This window comes from Oncorhynchus mykiss, chromosome 10, assembly GCF_013265735.2.
Source record: "Oncorhynchus mykiss isolate Arlee chromosome 10, USDA_OmykA_1.1, whole genome shotgun sequence".
NCBI classification, from domain to species: Eukaryota; Metazoa; Chordata; class Actinopteri; order Salmoniformes; family Salmonidae; genus Oncorhynchus; species Oncorhynchus mykiss.
The window spans coordinates 39,440,262-39,463,204 of NC_048574.1; the positions used below are offsets into that span (position 1 = coordinate 39,440,262).

The 22,943-nt window shown below is 45.1% G+C and overlaps 1 protein-coding gene across 16 annotated transcripts in view; it reads right to left on the reverse strand.

The window, feature by feature from the left end:
- LOC110533864 (RNA-binding protein Musashi homolog 2) overlaps positions 1-22,943 on the reverse strand; it is a 324,500-nt gene that overhangs the window by 130,076 nt on the left and 171,481 nt on the right. For all 16 annotated transcript variants that reach the window (XM_036990243.1, XM_036990244.1, XM_036990237.1 and 13 more), the window contains exon 7: positions 11,125-11,173. In XM_036990243.1, the coding sequence (XP_036846138.1) occupies positions 11,125-11,173 (49 nt within the window). The remainder of the gene's footprint in view (positions 1-11,124; positions 11,174-22,943) is intronic.

The window sequence follows — 22,943 nt, forward strand, 5'->3', positions numbered from 1 at the left end:
TTTCAGCCCACAGAAAAACCTAACCACGCTGCTTCTGCGAGCCCATCGATCCTGTCACCCTCCCTGCCTCCCTTCTCTCTCTCACCCTCCCTGCCCCCTTCTCTCTCTCACCCTCCCTGCCCCCCTTCTCTCTCTCACCCTCCCTGCCTCCCCTCTCTCTCACCCTCCCTGCCCCCCTTCTCTCTCACCCTCCCTGCCGCCCTTCTCTCTCTCACCCTCCCTGCCTCCCTTCTCTCTCTCACCCTCCCTGTCCCCCTTCTCTCTCTCACCCTCCCTGCCTCCCCTCCCCTCCCCTCCCCTCTCTCTCTCTCTCTCTCTCTCTCTCTCTCAATCTCTCTATCTCTCTCTCTCTCTCTCTCTCAATCTCTCTCTCTCTCTCTCTCTCAATTTGCTTTATTGGCAAGACGTAACAATGTACATATTGCCAAAGCTTATTTTGGATATTTACAATATAAAAATAAATACAAATGAGAATCAAAATTGTCAACGGGACAACAGTAACAACAATAACCAAGTGTCAAAATACCCATACATTCAACAATAACAATAAGCATACAGTAGAGGACATGTGCAGGTTGATTGGTCTGTCAGACACTGTCCCTCAACTTATGGCAGGCAGCAATGTAGTGCGCTGCCAACCCACAGCTCTCTGCGTCCTCCCCCAACAGGACGGGTAGCCTATCCTCATCAGAGAGGTCTTTGAAACCAAATTTGGGAAAATGACACTCTTTAATTGTTTTATATTTTTTAACATTTTGTCAGGAAATTCCAGCTCCTTCTCAGGGTCTGCTGTTGTGCAGTGCTTGCACAACCTTTCCTCTACAGGGAGCCAGGTTTTCCTGTGTCTACCCTTCTCAATGACAAGGCTGTGCTCACTGAGTCTGTACTTTGTCAAGATTTTTCTTAAGTTTTGATCAGTAACCATGGTCAAATATTTAGCCACGGTGTACTGTCGATTTAGGGCCAGATAGCACTGCCTTTTGCTTTGTGCTTGTGTTTGAGTTTCCCAATAAGCAATATAGTTATGCTTTGACTGTGTTGTAATTTGGTTTATCCTGATTGATTGGATGTTCTGGTCCTGAGGCTTCAGTGTGTTAGTAGAACAGGTTTGTGAACTCAGCCCCAGGACCAGCTGGATGAGGGGACTCTTTTCTTTGCTCAGCTCTTGGCATTGCAGGGCTTCGTGATGATATGAGAGGGGGTCACTGTATTTTAGATGTTTCCAAAACTTAATTGCTCTTTTTTGAGTTTTTATTATTAGTGGAAATTGGCCTAATTCTGCCCTGCATGCATTGTTTGTAGTTTTCCTCTGGACATGTAGGATAATCTTACAGAACTCTGCATGCAGGGTTTCAATGGGGTATTTGTCCCATTTGATGAAATCTTGTTTTGCAAGTGGACCCCACACCTCGCTGCCATAAAGTGTAATTGGTTCAATGACATATTCAATTAGTTTTAGCCATTTGAATTAGCTTTTTAATGGCGTAGAATGCCCTGCGTGCTTTCTCTCAGCTCATTCACTGCCTCATTAAGGTGTCCAGTTGAGCTTATTTTTAAACCTAAGTAATTGTAGTGTGTACAGTACCCTATATATTTTGTACCAATTGAGAACTTTGGTCTAATTCCCTGAGATCTGGATCTTCTCTGGAAAATCATTATTTTAGTCTTTTTGGGGTTTACTGCCAGGGCCCAGGTCTGGCAGTACTGCTCTAGCAGGTCCAGGCTCTGCTGTAGGCCATGTGCTGTGGGTGACAGCAGGCATAGGTCATCTGCGAAGAGTATGCATTTAACTTCTGAATTGTGGAGACTAACACCAGGGGCTGAGGATTTTTCTAGAATAGTGGCCAATTCTTTAATGTAAATATTGAAGAGTGCAGGGCTCAGATTGCAACCCTGGCGAAGGCCCCACCCCCGGTTAACGAATTTTGTTCTTTCCTTACCAATTTTAATGCTGCACGTATAGCCAGTATACATTGATTTAATCATGTCATATGTTTTACCCCCTAAACCACTTTCAATAACTTTGTAGAACAGTCCTGTATGCCAAATAGAATCAAATGCTTTTTGGAAGTCGATAAAGCAAGAGTATATTTTGGTATTATTTTGGTGGACATGTTTATCTATTAGGGTGTGTAGGGTCTCTCTCTCTCTCTCTCTCTCTCTCTCTCTCTCTCTCTCTCTCTCTCTCTCCAAATGAGACTTTTACCTTCATAATTATTCAACCTCCATCTTAGTTCTGCTGCATGCTGCCAGAAATTACTAATACTTGCATCATTCAAAAAAACACTAATTTAACCTGTAGTCATTACACAGTTTTTGTTAAAGCGGTTAAATGGATGCCGTCTGGTTCCGAACCATTGCTAAGGAATATAATGTGTAATTTCAATGGGTTTCATCATCATCCTACTCATCTGTTATTAAGCAGAAGCAAATGAAAAAGGTGTCCAATTAGGCTCACTGGGACCTCCGGTGGATGACAATTACACTGTAGCCGCTTTAACTGGTTGTTGTGGATTTGGTTTCATGATCGACATAAGTGCCTACCACAGAATTTGTAGTGTACTGAGTGACGGAATCAAAGAGCAATCCATAGCATTGTCTTAGCTATCCTTAATGGAGGGTTAAACTATCCTTGTGGAAGAGCATTGGATTCCATCACTTCAACTTTTACATCCGACTTCAAACGGTTTAGTTGATACCACGATATCAGCAGCTGCCAGTCAACCAAAAGTTGTCTTTCTGTCACGCCCTGACCTTAGAGAGCCGTTTTATTTCTCTATTTTGTTAGGTCAGGGTGTGATGTGGGGTGGGCATTCTATGTTTTGTGTTTCTGTGTGTTTGGCCGAGTGTGGTTCCCAATCAGGGACAGCTGTCTATCGTTGTCTCTGATTGGGAATCCTACTTAGGCAGCCTGTTTTTCCACCTTAGTTGTGGGTAGTTGTCTGTGTTAGTGGCTTGTATAGCCCTAGTAAGCGGCACGGTTGTTTTTTTTTTTTTTTTACCTCTTTGTTTTGTTGGCAACATTTATAAATAAAAATAAATATACGCTCACCATGCTGCACCTTGGTCTGGTCATTTCCACCCTGACGGCGACTGTGACACTTTAACAACTTATCACTATCTCCACCCCCCCACAATTGGTCTCACCTCCCCCACACTCTCATTGGCAATGGCAATTTAGTTTGACAGTAAAATCACTGTTTAGATTGTAGATCATGTGTCAGGTTGGCGGATGTGAGCAGGAAGAATGAAAGAATGATTTTAACAGGTCTAAAAGGTTCCTGGAGTATTGCTGGTTGTAGGTACAGTAACAGTTGGTTAGTATTGGTGGTTTACGGTGTAAACCATGCTCCATGGATGGCTGGATGCTTGGTCTTTCTGACTAGGTGGCACCATGCTCTAGTGTTAGCCCCAGGGTGTACATGTGTGTAACCACAGCAGGCCTGTCTACAGCACGTCCTCTCTCGCCACCACACATGCTGTGGGTGACAGCTTCCACGCTGCTGTGAACACTCAACACACTGACAAGGCGTTAGTGTTCATATCCGATCACCATGTTGACTACGTGTTTTCTGGCCATAACTAGTGTGTGTGTGTGTGTGTGTGTGTGTGTGTGTGTGTGTGTGTGTGTGTGTGTGTGTGTGTGTGTGTGTGTGTGTGTGTGTGTGTGTGTGTGTGTGTGTGTGTACGTGTGTGTGTGTACGTGTGTGTGTGTACGTGTGTGTGTGTGTACGTGTGTGTGTGTGTACGTGTGTACGTGTGCACCTGTGTGTTCCTATATGTTTTCCTTTCTCCTTGCTAAAAAGGAGCTGGCATTTCACTGTGAGTATACAGAGTGTGAGGCTAGTGTTGAGAGTGAAGGAGGGATGGGGAGGGAGGGAGGGACAGGGATGGAGGGCAGTAGGTCGGTACCCTCCAAGGGTATCCCAGAGACTGCTCCAAGACGTCGCCGGCGAAGAAGAGGTATTCGGAGTGGACCTTTAGTCCAACTCAGGGGGCATGCATACCATCCACCGCTTCCGAGTATATTACTCGGTAATGTTCAGTCCTTGGAGAATAAAGTAGACGAGCTCAGGTCGAGGATCTCCTTCCAGAGAGACATCAGGGAGTGTAACATACTCTGTTTCACATAATAATGGCTCTCTCCTGATATACTGTCCCCGGCCATACAGCCAGCTGTGTTCTCAGTACATCGCGCAGACACGAATAAAGAACTCTCCGGGAAAAATAAAGGCAGTGTTTGTTTCATGATTAACTACTCATGCTCTGATTATGGTAACGTACAGGAAGTCAAGTTATTTAGTTCACCCAACCTAGAATACCTAAAAATCTAATGCTGACCGTATTACCTCCCAAGAGAATTCTCTTCGGTCATGTCACAGTCGTGTATTTTGCCCCTCAAGCCGATACCATGACGGCTCTCAAGGAACTACATTGGACTTTGTACCAACTGGAAACCGCATATCCTGAGGATGCATTTACTGTAGCTGGGGACAAATCTAAGGAAAACCCGACAGAAGTTTTGCCAACACATTGACTGCGCCACTCGCGCATCAACATCACTCGACCATTGCTGCTCTTCCTATCCACCTTCCCTTCGGCAAATCAGATCATGTCTCCATCCTGCTCCTCCCTTCCTATAGGCAGAAACTCAAACAGGAAGTACCCGTGGTAAGGACTGTTCAACGCTGGTCTGACCAATCAAAATCCATGCTTCAAGATTGTTTTGATTACACGGACCGAGATATGTTCCGGTTCGCCTCTGGGGATAACATTGACGTATACACTGACACAATGACTGAGTTCATTAGGAAGTGTATAGCGGATTTTTTCCCCATTGTGACGACTAAAACCTATCCAAACCAAAAAACATGGATAGATGGTAGCATTCAGGCAAAACTGAAAGCAAATAGTCATAAACGTCAGTACAGAGACAAAGTGGAGTCGCAATTCAACATGAGACGTATGTGGCAGGGATGCCAGACAATCACGGATTACAAAGGGAAAACCAGCCATGTCGCGGACACCGTTGTCTTGATCCCGGACAAGCTAAATCCTTTCTTCACCCACTTCAAGAAAAACACAGTGCCGCCGACGCGGGCCACCACCACTTTCGTGGACTGTGAGCTCTCATTCTCCATGGCCGACGCGAGTTAGACATTTAAGCTTGTTAAGACTTGCAAAGCTGCCAGCCCAGACGGCCTCCCTAGCCACATACTCAGAGCATGTACAGACCAGCTGGCTGGAGTCTTTACGGAAAGCTCAATCCCTCCCTATAACAGTCTGTTGTCGTGCTTCTTCACCTGCATTGCTTGCTGTTTGGGGTTTTAGGCTGGGTTTCTGTACAGCACTTTGAGATATCAGCTGATGTACGAAGGGCTATATAAAATAAATTTGATTGATTGATTGATTGTTGTCCCTACTTGCTTTAAGATGTCCGCCATTGTTCCTGTACCCAAGAAAGTGAAGGTAACTGAGCAAAATGACTATCGCCCCGTAGCACTCACTTCTTTCATCACAAAGTGCTTTGAGAGGATAGTTAAGGATCATATCAACTCCCCATTACCCGACACCCTAGACCCACTGCAATTTGCATACCGCCCCAATAGATGCACGGATGACTCAATTGCCATCGCACTGCCCTATCCCATCTGGACAAGAGGAATACCTTTGTAAGAATGCAGTTCATTGACTACAGCTCAGCCTTCAACATCACAGCACCCTCCAAACTCATCATTAAGCTCGGGGATTATTATCTGAACCCCGCCCTGTCCACATCGACGGGGCCGCAGTGGAGAAGGTGAAAAGCGTAAAGTTCCTCTGCTTACACATTACTGACAATCTGAAATGATTCTTCAACAGCCTTAGCAAAAACCATCAAGCGCTATGATGAAACTGGCTCTCATGATGACTGCAACCGGAAAGGAAGACCCATTGTTACCTCTGCTGCAGAGGATAAGTTCTTTAGAGTTACCAGCCTCAGAAATTGCAGCCCATATAAATGCTTCACTGAGTTCAAGTAACAGACACATCTCAACATCAATTGTTCAGAGGAGACAGCATGAATCAGGCCTTCATGGTCAAATTGATGCAAAGAAACTAGTACTAAAGGACACCAATAAGAAGAAGAGACATGCTTGGGCCAAGAAACACGAGCAATGGACAATTGAGATGTTTTGAGATGAGTTGGACTGCAGAATGAAGGAAAAGCAGCCAACATGTGCTAAGCATATGTGGGAACTCCTTCAAGAAAGCATTCCAGGTGAAGCTGGTTGAGAGAATGACAAGAATGTGCAAAGCTGTCATCAAGGCAAAGGGTGGCTACTTTGAAGAATCTAAAATCAAAAATATATTGGTATTTGTTTAAAACTTTTTGATGATTCCATATGTGTTATTTCATACTTTGATGTCTTCACTATTATTCTACAATGTAGAAAATAGTAAAAATAAAGAAAACCCCTTGAATGAGTTGGTGTGTCCAAACTTTGACTGGTATTGTACTATTCTTCAGATATAGTACATATTATATCCATATTCTTTCCATATTGTCGATACATCCCATCACATATGTATATATATTTATACTCCTGACTACGGCATTGCTCGTCCTAATATTTCTATACTTTTTAATTCCATTCTCTTACTTTTTAGATTTGTGTGTATTGTTGTGTATTGTAAGATATTACAGCACTGTTGGAGCTAGGAACACAAGCATTTCACTACACCTGCAACAACATCTGCTAAATATGTGTATGCGACCAGTTAAATTGTATTTGATTTGAGGGAGGGAGGAGCAGAGGGATGAGGAGGTGGGAGAAAGGTGACGTTGGGTAGATGGGGGGGGGGGGGGGGGGGGGCTGCAAGGTTGGCAGTAACAATGGCTCAACTCCGGTGTGAACCTCTGGACAGCACATGCCGCTTGCCAGAAACATTGAATTCCCAACACAATCACCCTTATTTTATTCCTTTAAATGCCAGGGAGATGGTGTGCAGCACTCGCCTTTGTCAGGAGCTTCACTCGCAGTGAGTGTCCTCTAACAGGAGAGAGAGAGAGGGAGAGAGAGAGAGGGAGAGAGAGAGAGAGAGAGAGAGGGAGAGAAAGAAGGAAAGAAAGAAAGAGAGAGAAAGAGAAAGCAAGAAAGAGAAAGAGAGAGAGAGAGAAGGGAGGGAGGGGGTAAAGAAATGTGTTTTAGCAGTCGTTTCAGCAGCAGTCACCTTAGGGGTGGCGTCTGAAGGACACTGCTGAATACTCCAAATGAGTGTGAAGAGCGAGAGAGAGAGGATTAGAAAGTACATTTTTACACACACACACACACACACACACACACACACACACACACACACACACACCTGTCTGTGCAAGGCACACAGAGGAACCATCACGACAGGAGAGTCAAAAGAACACCGCAGATACCTTGACTGTTAGACGTCCTGTCTCACGACCTCTTTTAATATAGAGGACGAGGAACAATATGTCTTCACACATCGCCCTCATATCACCATGAAAAACTGGATTCTCTCCATTTGCCATATACACACAATGGAGTCTCTCTATCTGTCAAGTTACTGACAGGAGTACACATGTTGAGAAACTGAAAAATCCCCAACCAGAGGAATGACAGTATATACTAGTACATGCTAGTAAGACAAAGGACGACTTTCATCTGTCTCTCACTATTGTTAGCTCTGAATCAGAAAAATGGCCAGGCCCGGTGCTTATCCATCATTGTCTTCATTTGAAGGGCATTTGGCAGCCCAAAGGCAAACACCTGATTCACTCCTCTCCGCTCAGCTCCAATCCCTTCACAGACACACACTGACAGAGCAGCAGTGCAGTCAGAGAAAGATGAAGGAAAAGCAGCAACTCGTCGTCTCAGAGCAGACCTCACACTGGGTTCTGTCACTTCACATCACGATTCACTCAAACTCATATAGCACTTCCACTAGTTCAGATACTGCTCACAGAGAGACGCTTTACCAGACACACTGACAGCAGGCAGCACACACACACACACACACGTTTACGCACAGACACATACACACACACACACACTCGCATACATGCATGAACACGCACGCTAGTGATGCCCGGGTCAGCTGTTTGTTCACCCGCACTCACCGTCAATTGCTAATAATCCATCCGCAACCGCCCAACTATATGTGATAAAGTGAAACTCTAACACCTGCATCTGACCCTAACCGGCAAATATAGATAATGCACTGTACAGTCCGAGACGGCAGAATGATTTTTGGAAAGGGGTGCAGGATTTTTTTAAAGCCTAATTTAGATATGTTTCTGCTTATATACTGAACAAAAATATAGAGAGCCAGGTCCACCCACTGGGGGAGCCAGGCCCAGCAAATCATAATGAGTTTTTTCCCCACAAAAGGGCTTTATTACAGACACAAATACTCCTGAGCACCCCCCCTCCCCATCCTCAGACGAACCCGCAGGTGAAGAAGCCGTACGTGGAGGTCCTGGGCTGGCGTGGTTACACATGGTCTGTGGTTGTCAGGCCGGTTGGATGTACAGCCAAATTCTTTAAAACGACGTTGGATGCGGCTTATGGTAGAGAAATTACGATTCAATTCTCTGGCAACAGCACTGTTGGACATTCCTACAGTCAGCATGCCAATTGCACGCTCCCTCAAAACTTGAGGCATCTGTGGAATTGTGTTGTGTGACAAAACTGCACATTTTAGAGTGGCCTTTTATTGTCCCCAGCATAAGGTATTGCCACATTTTCTCTTCCATCGCTCAGTTCGGATTGGATGCATATTTTATGTGGCTGAAATACTATCAGCTTTTATGATGATCGATAAAGATAGCAGCTTTACAGACGGTCCCTAACCGCGCATTCATTCTGTCAAGATTCTGAAAGAAGGGCCTCCCAAGTGGCGCAGCGGTCTAAGCCATTGCAGTGGTGCAGCGTCACCACAGCCTGGTGTTCAATCCCAGGATGTGTCATAACAGGCTGTGATGGGGAGTCCCATAGGGCGGCAAACAAGTGTCCCAGCCTCGTCTGGGTTAGGGGAGGGTTTGGCCTGGGGGGTTTGTGGCAGGCTGAGCGCCCCTACAGGCTGACTTCTGTCATTGAACGGTGTTTCCTCCGACACATTGGTGCAGTTGGCTTCCGGATTAAGCGAGCGGGTATTAAGAAGCGCTGTGGAGGACGTGTGACTCGACTTTCGCCTCTCCAGAGCCCGTTGGAGAATTGCAGCGATGAGACAAGATTGAGGGTAAAAAAAAGAGTGAAGATGTTGGCTACATTTGGTGTCGGACTATCATTTTACTGCAAGAAATGCTTCATTCAGGAGTTAACAGGCTATCAGGCTATGTGAGAGTTTATACAGTAGACCTAGCCTACAGCTAGATTTTGGGGCGGCAGGTAGCTTAGTGGTTAGAGCATTGGGCCAGCAACCGAAAGGCTTACAAGTTAAAAATCTGCCGTTCTGCCCCTGAACAAGGCAGTTAACCCACTTTTACCCGGTAGTCCGTTATTGTAAATAATAATTTGTTCTTAACTGACTTGCCTAGTTCAATAAAAATGTAATCCATCTGAACTGTAGGCTACAGTTTCTTTAACATGCCCTATTTGATGTCCCTGTCTTGTGACTGTCGAATTTGTATATCGCCTGAAAATCATCACACATAACATGGCCGGCACTGTAATCCTCTTTACCACTTTTTCTTTAACAATCTTTCCCAAACTGTTCTAGCCCTCCCTTCTCTTTATTGTCAATTCTCCATTTAACAGATTTTCTCTTATTGAATTAAACTCCGATATTGTCCTATTTTCCACAGTGGATCAGCGTAAACTTTTTCTGCTTTTTCTGCTTTTTCTGCTTTTTTACTTTTTACGCACTAGCCTAACACCAGATACAAATAATGAAAGAAATATCCTCAATATAGCCTATAGATGTGAATTGCACAAGAATTATACATTTATTTCAAAAAAATGCATTGTTTTCTCGCTTTATTCAAACCACCCGCCCTTCATCCACAAAATATTTCAAGACCCTAAACCCGCCCGTCCAGCGGATATAACCGCGGGGACTGTGGGTTATGACTCCACCCGCTCATCACTAACGCACGCACATGCACAAATGTGTGAACACACACACAGAATAGCACAAAAAAATCTATCCAACATTTACTCATCAATCCCGAGTAAAGCTCTACCTCTGCTGATGTGGTTAGGCAACACTTTCACAGAGAGGTCTGCTTCGATGCTGAGGAGATCGTCTTCGTGATAGGACTATTTGGAGAAAAGCTGGGTAGTGTGAGAGACAGAGGGGAAGTGTCTGGCCTCAGTGTGTATATGAGGTGGAGAGGAAATGCCTGTCAGCAGCTGGACGACACACACTTCTCTCTGAGAGGAGAGGAGGAAAGTGCTAACAAGCAGCCGTCTAACGTAATGAGAGCAGCTAACTGGCCCTTATAACGGCTGCACTACTGTGGCTTTTTCATTCACCATACTATCCATCACATCAGCATTGCTGCACATCACTATGGACCACAGAGTCTGTCTGTCAGCAGTATATCAGGTCTTTTAGTGTCTTTTAGCCTGCAATTGGTAGCGTTTCTGGCTGTGGAGATGGTACAATTGTACTGCAGGGAGAGGGAGATGGAGACAGTTTGTCTTTGGAAAGTCCTCTGCTTTATAGAGAAACCTCCCCCTAATCCCAGATAAAGAGCAGATAAGAGAGAGATAAAGGCAGCGCTGCTCCTGGGCCTTATCTCTGCTGTTATCTCTCAGCGCAGTGAGCGGTAGTGCTAGAGGCAGGCAGACAGGCAGGCAGCACCCACGGCTGGCTCCATAACCCCCTACATACACCCAGAGAGAAGGAAGAGCCCATGCCTGTCTCTACACGACACCCACCACCGTCTGTAACATCAGTCACACCTCAGCCTGCCATAGGTTTTAAATAGCATTCTATTGATTTTTAAAGGACGTTTTCCAGTGTCTGGATAAGCACTGTAATAGGTTGGCACCTTGTGAAATGAATCACCCAGTGTTGTTTAACAGGGGAAAATGCCACAGAAATGTGCTATTTTCTGTCCCATGAATACACGTAAAAAGAAAAACACACGGGATGTTAACATACAGATGTTGGACTTACCTCTATGTCTGTTAGTAGTTTTATCAAACATGAGCATGGCGTCTTCTACCTGAAAGACAAAAGAGGAAAACAGACATTAGTCTAAGGTCAGATAGGAGAGACCTGGAAGAGACATACACTGGTGATTCCTTCTGTACTGTGGTAAAGATGTGTTTAGAGGTTAAAAAAAGAGTGTGTATCCTTCAATGTGGGACAACGGACAGTCTTCCTCAGGGAACCATGGACAGTTTGAGTCAACCAGGTAGACACACCTCACTGCAACAACCAACCCCAGCCTCCTCTGCTCCACCAGGTAGCAGCATGATCCATGGTGATATCAACTCTCATCATGTCGTTCATTAAAGCCACACAGAGAGAGACAGACGGCAAATGTTTATCCTCACACATCTCACGACAGATTGGAAGACAGAAATCTGTTCCCTATAATTCAGAAGAAGTGGTAAAAACAACGTTGAATGTAGGCAGCCTCATTTTCATTGTGGTTTCTTGTTGAGAGAACAACACAAAAAAGAGAAGGAAAAAACAGCACCACACAAAATCACAGATGGGGAGATAGGGCAATGTCGCCGCGCACCACACATTCCCCGGTTACGGTCGCTAGGTAACGTGCGGTGTGGAGCGGAGCAGGCTGTGTCCTGGGGAGGTTTTGGCAGCGCAGTGTGGTGTGGTCCGGTGGGGGTGGGGGGCGAGGCGCGGCACGGCGGGAGGGTGGCAGGGCGGGAATGGCCATGTGGAGCAAGGGAAGAGATGAGATGAGAAGAGAGGAGCAGGGGGCTGGCTCAGATGGAACTGCCTGACTTGATAAAGAGGAGCTCTGCCAGGCCCTGCCACACTGCTGCTGCCATGCTGCAAACCTGCCACAGGATGTAGGCACTAGTCTACTGCAGCTCTCTACCACCCACATGCTAGATCTGCTGTACTATGACCACCTCCAAATGGACATTGACCTAAACCACCTGCTTACCTCTGTAGTATTTCATTTATACGGTCTCATGTATTTGTCAGTTGGTAAATAGGCAATTGGATGATATCTCATTGGTCCTTTGTGGTCTTCTGTAGCTCAGTTGGTAGAGCCTGGTACTTGAAATGCCAGGGTAGTGGGTTCAATTCCCAGGACCACCGATATGTATAAAGTATACATGCATGTAAGTTGATTTGGATAAAAGCATCTACTAACTGGCATGTATTATTGCCTAGGATTTACTCTTTTCACACCTATAGTCATCCAATTTCCAAGAACACATAAGCCCTGCAAAACACATTTCCTATAAATAATATACAGCCTACACTGGTAAATAGTAGTATGTGCCCTGAAGCTGATAGAATTAAACAATAAGGCCCGAGGAGGTGTGGTATATGGCCAATACACCACGGCTAAGGGCTGTTCTTAAGCACAACGCAAAGCGGAGTGCCGGGATACAGCCGTTAGTCGTGGTATACTTGCCATATACCACAAACCCCTGAGGTGTCTTATTGCTATTATAAACTGGTTATTAACGTAATTAGACCAGTAAATATACTTTTTTTGTCATACCCGTGGTATACGGTCTGACATATAATGGCTGTCAGCCAATCAGCATTCAGGGCTCAGACCACCCGATTTATAATGTCTATTATAAAACTGGTTGTTTGGATCCTGTATGCTGATTGGACAAGCAGCATTTCAAGCCGTGCTGTATTGGACATACCTACCCCTGCTAACAGTTCCATCTGATAATGATCACTCCGCCTTCATAAGAGTATCATGTTCATGTAGCTGTCCCAATCATCTCTTGTCTTTATCTCAACGAGCACATTATTTACCCTTACTTCCAGCCTAGCATTTAGTTTGGTACAGCGAGCGGGGTTAATATAAGCCTCACCGTCTGCCTGTTTCACTTTTGAATTTCGGTGCCCAGATGAGACAACTTTTTCTGAGCCGGTCAAAATCACGCATCAGCGTCATTATCATGGACATATCCAAGTAAATGCTGATAGAAAAAAAGCTCAAACAAATGAAAATGCTCTAGTGTGCTGTCATTCCAGGTTCAATGTTTGACGTGACTGAGTTAGCAGAAGTTGGCTAGCTAGCTAGCAAGTCACAAGAACGTTTTCCAGCCTGCTTAGCAACCATTTTGTTTAGAACAGACGACCAGTCCTTTTGAATAGCAACTATGCAAAAATAATTAACGACTGGGTCGCGTCTGTAGCAACATGACCAAAAGTCAATGCCATTTACCTGTGACTGTATTCATGATACAGCAGTGCCTCTTGTGCCTCATTGCTTAAGTACAAATGCCTAGTGGAAATACTAGCATAGCTTTGTAAAATGAAGAGGCCTATAGGCCATCAATGCAGTGTATTATAGGCTTCCCATGTTCAGTGATGTTAAGATAGCCGTGTGTCTGTCTGTTATTATGACACTGCAGTGGGAGGACAGGTGTCAGGCAGCTTATTCAACGCAGGACACAAGTTCAGCAGTGGTGGGGTGTTTCTCCTCTGCTTCAGGGCTCTTCAATGCAGCCATTCAGGCAGAGCACAACTCTATGGCTCTATCTGATAGAAGGTTAAGGACCTCTTCACCGCTCACACAAAACCCCTCCACACAGTCTCACTCCAGGGAAGGAGAAATCTCTCGTTCTCTCTCTCTCTGCCCTCCTCCTCTCTCACATGCTTTCCTTTCTCCTGGCTGAGTGAAAATAAAGGTTCAAAGGATAATGCATCTTATCACTATGTAAAAGGGGAGTGGAGTGGCTGGCCTTTTGTGACACTGAAGAAAAGAGTCCTAGTCTATTTATTCAGTGTGTGTTACGTTAGCTATAGACAGGAGCAACGCAATCCTCTGGCTTTGTGTCCACCCAGAAAAAGCCCCAAGCTCTACAAAGGCAGTCTGGGGCCAAGAATCAAGACTAGTTCACCTTTAATAACTAAGGATCATGAAAACACATATTTATTGAATTCCTGCTACACAAACACACTTTAGCCTACAGGAGAGCATGCACATGACTGTTGAGCTAACGACTACATGGCAGATTCTAGCAGCCAGTTAGGATGAGGCAGTGCAGGTGACAGATGCACAGTGCCACCAACACTTCCCACCAAGCAGAAGTTAAAATGGCAATCGTTAGCTCATTCTGTTATTTAAGTTGAATATAGAGCTTGTGCTAGGGTGATTTACTAAATACCTGTCGAGGTTGAACCTGAGGACAAGATGGGTTGAGAGTGTTGGGGAATGCAGATTGACTCAGGTGGAGGAGGTTTGCCCTCTAACCAGGAAAAACACAAAGGGAAGGTAATCAAACCCTTGTTTAGATCCCAGGACCCCTGGGGGAAGGCTTATCCTGTTCCTGTCAGATAATATGATGCTAAACTTCCACTCCCGGACAACCTTTCCACCCGGGCCAATGCATAAACTAAATCCATAAGTATGAAAAACCTTACAAAAACGCCCAGTCAGTCTCTGTGGTACATGTCTCTGTGCTTATTGATGCTTCTGTCCTTGGATAAATAATTCAAACAGCAGCCAATTTGAATTATTTATCCAAGGACAGAAGCATCAATAAGCACAGAGACATGTAGCGTTTTTGGGCTGAAAAAGCGTCAGGGGGATATATAAGGGCTAAGGAAATGCATTATGACAGCAGTTTAGATCAGCGGCAATCACCCCATTATTTACATTCAGCACACAACAGAGAGGAATCAGAGGAGCTTCCCCGGGATCTGGGGCTAAGAACACCACAGCTCACTGTCCACTGGGACAGGAACACAGTGAGGTCTCTGCTACAACACAATAGGGGGATGATTTGTATGTGACTATTTGGAATCCCTTCAGGTCTACGTCAAGGCCCAGTCAGTGTCCCTGTGAAACGTAGACTTCCAGAGGCCAGAGGAAAAAGAGGGAACGATTTTGTGGTGGTGAAGGAGACGCTGAGTCACAAGATTTATATGTTTGATTAGTCATGAGGGGAGGCAGTGTGCAGACTATTACTGCTCTGGGTCACAGAATGGTAACAATGCATTCGGAAAGTATTCAGACCCCTTGACTTTTTCCATATGTTGTTATGTTACAGCCTTATTCTAAAATGTATTAAATAAAGAAATGTCCTCATCAATCTACACACAATACCCCGTACAGATTTTGGGAAATGTTTGCAAATGTATATAAAAATATATATATATATTTACATCAGTTTCAGACCCTTTGCTATGAGATTTTTTTTCCCATTGATCATCCTTGAGATATTTCTACAACTTTATTGGAGTCCACCTGTGGTAAATTAAATTGATTGGACATGATTTGGAAAGGCACACACCTGTCTATATAAGGTCCCACAGTTGACAGTGCATGTCAGAACAAAACCCAAGCCATGAGGTTGAAGGAATTGTACGTAGAGCTCCGAGACAGGATTGTGTTGAGGCACAGATCTGAGGAACGGTACCAAAACATTTCTGCAGCACTGAAGGTCCCCAAGAACACAGTGGTGACACTTACAGAGCTCCAGAGTTCCTCTGTGGAGATGGGTGAACCTTCCAGAAGGACAACCATCTCTGCAACACTCCATAAATTAGGCCTTTATGGTAGAGGCCCGACGGAAGCCGCTCCTCAGTAATAGGCACATGACAGCCCGCTTGGAGTTTGCCAAAAGGCACCTAAAGGACTCAGACCATGAGAAACAAGATTCTCCGGTCTGATGAAACCAAGATTGAACTCTTTGGCCTGAATGCCAAGCGTTACGTCTGGAGGAAACCTGGCACCATCTCTACGGTGAAGCATGGTGGTGGCAGCATCAAGCTGTGGGTATGTTTTTCAATGGCAGGAACTGAGAGACTAATCGGGATCAAGGGAAAGATGAACGGAGCAAAGTACAGAGAGATCCTTTATGAAAACCTGCTCCAGCTCACTCAGGACCTCCGACAGGACATCGACCCTAAGCACACAGCCAAGACAATGCAGAAGTGGCTTCAGTCCAAGTCTCTGAATGTCCTTGAGTGGCCCAGCCAGAGCCCGGACTTGAACCCGATCGAACATCTCTGGAGAGACCTGAAAATAGCTGTGCAGCAAAGCTCCCCATCCAACCTGACAGCTTGAGAGGATCTGCAGAGAAGAATGGGAGAAACTCCCCAAATACAGGTGTATTAGCATCATACCCAAGAAGCTTGTAGCATCATACCCAAGAAGACTCGAGGCTGTAATCGCTGCCATTGGTGCTTCAACAAAGTACTGAGTAAAGGGTCTGAATACTTATGTAAATGTGATATTATTATTTTTTAAAATTGAATACATTTGTAAAAATGTCTAAACTGTTTTTGCTTCATCATTATGGGGTATTGTGTGTAGATTGACGAGGGGGGAAAAATAACTATTTAATACATTTTAGAATAAGGCTGTAACATAACAAAATGTGGAAAAGTCAAGGGGTCTGAATACTTTCCGAATGCACTGTAACTGAACACGCTGTCAATGACTCTGAAGGACTATGGGTCTTCTTTCACATTTTGTTTTACAAGACTCATATTATTTAACAATGCTCTCAATGAACAAAGCAGAAATAGCTGCTTCAATGACCCTGGACAAGCTTGTGACAACCCTCTCAATTAACTGTTTTAGAGAGAAAATGAATATCGCTGTCTCTCGACCCTTCTCCCTGCCATGTGCAGCATGCACACTCCAGTGGTTTTACTAGTAGTGCTTTAACAAGGAGCAGCGGGCCAAACTTCACATCCAGGAAACACTTGTAATTACACAGCAATGAGGGACGCAAGAGAGAAACCCAAGATGTCTGACACAAAACAACTTCAGTACACCCCCTCCTCCCCTTCAGTACAGGGACACCATGAAGACAGCTGGGATGTCTGATAGTGACCAGGCATGGTGGTCGTTGTCAACAAGAACAGGAGAGCAGGCCACTGTGTCCCTTAGAAGAGTACAGTTGGAGATCCAGCCCACACAGAACTCCTGGTATGTAAGGAACCTGGAACCTGAACCAGGGCTGCTAGTAATTTCCTGACCCCCTTAGGCTGGGAGCCAGCTGTTCAATAGAGTGTTCAGACACTAATGTTCCATACCTGCTCTGCTCATATCTTGACTGTCTAGACTAGTGGAAATTCTCATACTGGAAAGCATCACTTCATGGGATCACTTTGTCCATTGTCCTACACCTTGACCCCTTTCACACTCACCTGGTCATGATGACACAAATCAGTGACCTGTAATATACACAGCCTATAAGCATGATATTCCTTCAGAACGCTAAATGTGAGTGTTGTGAGCCAGGCAGAAGGGTATCCGGTGCATTTAAAGGTCATTTGGTGTCTAAAGCTGTGCTTTGACCGGAGGAACAACCAACAGTGAATTGCCTGAGTGATAGTGGATTGGAGAGGCGTATATATTTCATTTACATTTTGAGTTCCATTACTGAAGACACAGAAGAAAAGGCTACATACTGTAAGACGACAAAATATTCCGTCAACCTTTATTATTCAACCAGAATCATACAGTATAATCATACAGCATAGGCTATATGACTCTACTAAGGCGATGTCACTAACTTTTTCTTATGTTGACGATAACAAAATGGCTGAAGAAAAACACTTGACGCTCTGCATCCAACGACGTCGCTATGATGCATATTCTAGCAGGGACCTTTGTGTGTCATAGAATGCCTCCGAGCGCCACGGCGATGGCTTCAACAGATCCTCCTGCAGCACTGAGCAAAGCCATCAGGACAACAAATATGCACAATTAGAGAGGGAGTCACAGAGTGGCGAGTCTGACCAATGGACTGACACAGAGAGCAGTCAGGCAGACAGCATTACTACTGTGATGGAACGATGTCTTCAGTCCACAGTCCTCCCCTAGCCTAGCTCTGTCTCAGTCAGTCCCGCATGCCAGTGCACGGCCCTTGGGCTGGGAGAGGAGTAGTCCATGCAGTTAGCTAAGTATGCAGGGAGGGGTAACTAGGATGACTAGACCCTGTCCATCAATCCCTCTCTCTGTTCCTGTGCCAGGTTGCAGGGAACTGTGCACTACGGGGTCAATTGATTAATAAGGCTTCATTGTGCCAGCCAAGCAGCCCGTTCCCCCTCCACCACACTCGAGCAGAGAGCCTTCTCTCCTCTTTCTGTCGGAATAGAGTATGCCTGCGAGCCAACTCCGCGCAACAGCCGATCGAGCCCTGGCCCCTCCCTCGTGAGAAAGAACCAGACAGGCTGGGAAATATTGTGCTTTCCAGCTCAAATAGTAATTGGAGAGGTGAGAAATCCTTGTGCCCTGGAGGTAACAGTTTAACATGGAGGACTTACTTAAAGTGCTGCCTTTTTCCCTTTGCCAAGGCAATCAGCTTTCTCTTTTAGAAGACATATGAATTTCACGGCAGTCTCACAAGCTGCCCCCATCCTCTTCCCTCTCCATCTCTCTCATATGCATGCTTGTGTATATGGTAATTATATTAATCAGTAGAAAAGGTGGTTAGTAAATCTGCTAATTGGTATGTAAATAAGATCCTCCTGACACTGGCAGGCCCACAATCATGTTAATTTCAAATAAATATAAATATGTCAGTTTTCATTTAGACCGAGAGCAACAGCAGGCAAAAACATGTTCAGGAGATGATGACCACGGTTGCTGTTTTCCTCTCCTCTCTCTCCCTCCCTCTCTCCTCTCTTCTCTCCTCTCCCCTCTCCTTTATTAAATGAGGATTTGCACTATCCGTATTATATAATTCAGCAGCCCTTCTCTGGTTTTGAAAGGCTGGTTTAACTAGATTTCCATTTCTTGAAGCCGATCGATGGCTAACCAAAGAGACAGGGTGTAAGGGACCAAGTAATGAAAACAAAAAGAAGGTATCTTTGCCCTTTTTTCCAAGCTGTGAAACTAGGCGATGACCATGAAGCAGGGAGCTGCACTTCAAATCCCTCTTTGTTACCAGTGAGAATGCTCCTCACGGATGCAATAGGCTCTCTGCTATGCCGCTGGGCCGTTGTCTGTGTCTCTGTGTGAACTAGCAGTATGACATCCCTATTAACGTTGCGACGCACGCGTTCATTGAATAACCAACTGGAAAATAAAATGTGATAACACTATTTCACTTTTCATGAGTAATCATGTTGAAGATAGCGTGGTCTGATGTACACGCATCCAATGAACAAAAGCTTGGTCCTCTCAGCTGAGCCAGACATTGTACACCGTGTTATCTGAAGGTGTAGGATACGGAGAAAAGGCTTTAGAGTCTTCGGTTGAAAAGCATTACATTCAACTACAGCTGCCAATATCTCCCAATATCCGAGCCACCTGCAGTGTTTCACTTAGATGAGGTTTAAGTTATTTTAAAGGCCATTTCAATAATATGACATTTCTCGTCACAATGGGAATGAATGAATGCCAGTCGAGTCTGTTTTTTTTCTCCCTCTCTTTAATGCAAAACGCTGTCTGTCTGTCGTTCTTGATAGCTCGTCTCTCTTTGTCAGCATAAATGCAGGAGCCCCTATTTGAATACAGTTTCACATCCCTCTATTTATTAAAGCTTGGATTAACATGACAGACGGTTTTGTCTGGGGAGTCTTTAATATGGCTCAGAGAAGCGATCCCAGCGACAGTAATAGGCTCCAGCTAATATACTTGAGTGATGCTGGTTTCCCAGAGTTAGAAAGCAGAACAATAGGGGGGGATCTGAAGCATGAATACAAAAGGTGGGATTGTAGGAGGGGAAACCAGGGAGGAGCAGGCCCACTGGAGAAGAACACACAATCAATCACTCCATAGAGCTCCTGGAGAAGATTAAAACAAAGGGACGGGGAGAGAAAGGTCAGAGGCAGCCGGAGAAGAAAGATGAGGTGGGAGCTTGAAATCTCTCTCTTTCTCGAGTGAGACAAAGTTTATTCTAACCTAACGCCATTGCAAGCGCAGGAGCAGGCACTCGACATTCTTCGCACTTTACACTGAAAACTATTCTCTCTTTCTTAAAGCTCTAGGTGGAATTTGAAAAGCTGTTCCTTGTCCTAATGGAATTATTTCCATCAGAAACATGTAATGGTGTAACACAATTGAGAAAGGCTTCCATAGTATTTGGTGTTATAACGAGGCTCTATTTAGAGGGCAGTTCAAGGTTACACAGAGCCTCATGTTACTAAGTGAATGAAACACATTCCATCTTCTGACTCCCGGTTCAAAGCAGTCTGTGAATAGCCTCCTACTTCCTGGTCTCTTCTCTCTATTTGAATAATTCTGGGGATTAAGGACAGAACGTGCTGCATTCCAAACACTGTTGAATCACCCTGGAGCAAATCATAGTACTGATTTGAACTGAGCCGCAACCGGCCCAGCTCTCTTTCCCCAGGCTTTTCACTTTGCATCTTCTCTTCATTCCCCCAGTCCATTTTCTCTGTCTCGCACATTACCAAGTCCACGCCAGTAATCAACTGTGTTTTTCCTCCCTTTTCTTAGGCCGGCTAGTGATCCGTAGGGGAGAGCGGCAGTGAGGTTTGTTAAAAGATCAAACACACATCTGTTAGTAGTGAGATTGGGGGGATTGTTGCTCATTCCCCAAACCTCTGGACTCTAATTACCTCCCCTCTGATGCTGGCCCCATGCCAGCTGCCATTAGTGCAGGGCAGAGTTGAGGCACACACATGCCTGACGGACGCATGGACACACATGCATTCGGTACACACACACACACACACACACACACACACACACACACACACACACACACACACACACACACACACACACACACACACACACACAGCCTCAGAATAGCCCACCATATGACACATTGGTCCAGCAGTGATAGAGAGAGACGCCAAAAACATCTCCACTGATACAGATAATCCCATCCTATCCTAGCTCTGCACCCCACTGCAACCCTGCCTACCAGGCACATGTACAGAGGAAGGGAATGATTCACAGGACACAGAGGATTTACCTGGGGTCACATCCTCTATAGTTGTACTACAGCCTACATGTAAGATAGAGAGCTTCTGGTGCCTACTGAAACAATGTGCTGCTGTATATTTACCAGTCCTTCATAGTCCCTCACCTAACAAACCAGAGCTAATTTTTTTTGTGTTGGTTACTCTCCTACTCAAAGAGGTGAGTGAATATATAATACATAAATAATTATAAACTGGGTGGATCGTTCGGGTCAATGTTTGATTTATAGATGTATTATGAGTGTAGATAATACCATGTATTTAGCTCAGGGAGGTATGGTATTGGATGTAGTCTATATAGCTGTATATAAACAGGTGTATGAATGACAGGACATCATGTCAGTGGGCTGATGGTTGATGCCGTCCCTGTCCCCAGCCCTGCACTGTACTGTGAGCTGAGGGTGAGTCGTGCTCCTCTCTCTCTGACAGGCGGGAGGCCTGGGTCCCGCGCCATCCTCTCTGAGCTGAGCCAGACAAGCAGGTAATTCATCATCGTGCTGAAGGCTACCCAAGGTGCCTGATCGGCCCTTCATAAGGATCCCGCCTCCCACAGCAAGGTCTCTGTTTGGAAAGTGACCTGCAGTCTCTAACCGTCCTCCCCACATCCCCCTCCCACCCTCGTCCCAAATTTCCCAGCTCCAAATTACCACGGCACCATTAGAATTCTCACGCTGGCTGATGACAACCGAGCGGATATGTCACAGGTCTTCAGAATGTCATTTTAGCCCCAATTTATACGTTCACATTATGAAGCCACAGTAAGATGCAGGAGGAAGGAGAAATGTTCACCAAACCACCCAAGGCTTGGGGTTTAAATGTATTTTTGTATCCCACTCTTTGTACAGCGAGCGCAATATTAGACGAACACAAAGATTACATGCATGCAAAGGGAGATTTTGAATAGACCCATTGTTGCAACACTGTGAATGTACTATTCTGTTATTCATTCAGAAGCCAATTCCAATACTGTCGCATTGTCAATTTTCTCTCATTGAAGACTGAAAATGTGAAATAACAATGACAACTCAAGGACAAAAGACATGAATAAGTCCTTTGATGGTATAGAAAGGTATAATAATATATTTTCCCACTCTGCTCGGCCTTGTTAGAATGGCAAATACTCATTTTGAGAAATAAGTGTTTAAAATTATCCAAAGGCCCATCAGTAAATCATTCCCATAGCTCTGCTCATGCCCTGTCTGTCTGCCTCAGCTCAGCGTAAACTATCACTGTAGGTGGTTGGTGGTGAGTGACTGAGTGAGGTTGTCCCAATCAAGCTCTGTCTTGTTAGGGCTCTAGTCTGCAGTCAGGGGCTGTGGTGTCTGCCTGCCTGGGGAACAGAGTCAATCAGAGGGAGCACCAGTTTAGGGACTCAGTGGGAGGTGTGCAACTGCAGGCAGAGGAGGGCCTCTCTATGTGGCAGGCTCAGCACGTCACCCAGCACACACACACACCGGGAGACCTGCCAATCAGTCTGAAAACTATACATCACCATAGTAGATTGTACCAGACGGGCCAGGAGCCACACGATATGGGGCTCACTGCCTGCTTGGTAGTGTGTTATGTTGTAAATTTGCTCTAAAGGGAGTTTGAAATCCCACAACTTAAAACTAATAAGGGCCCCAATGAGTGTTAATGTCAATGAACTTTGAATAAAATTTAACCCATTGTTAAAGTAACTGTCTAGTGAAAATCTCACTTTTCATACCCAAATAATGTTGTGGACTCATCCTATAATCGTATTTGTGGCCAGAGCATAAATTTGATTTTTTTTTAAAACAAACTCAAACTGAGCTGGCCAATCAGCGGTCTAGGGGAGGATGAGCTGGCCAATCAGCGGTCTAGGGGAGGATGAGCTGGCCAATCAGCGGTCTACTCACATGACTATTTTTAATGACTGGTATACA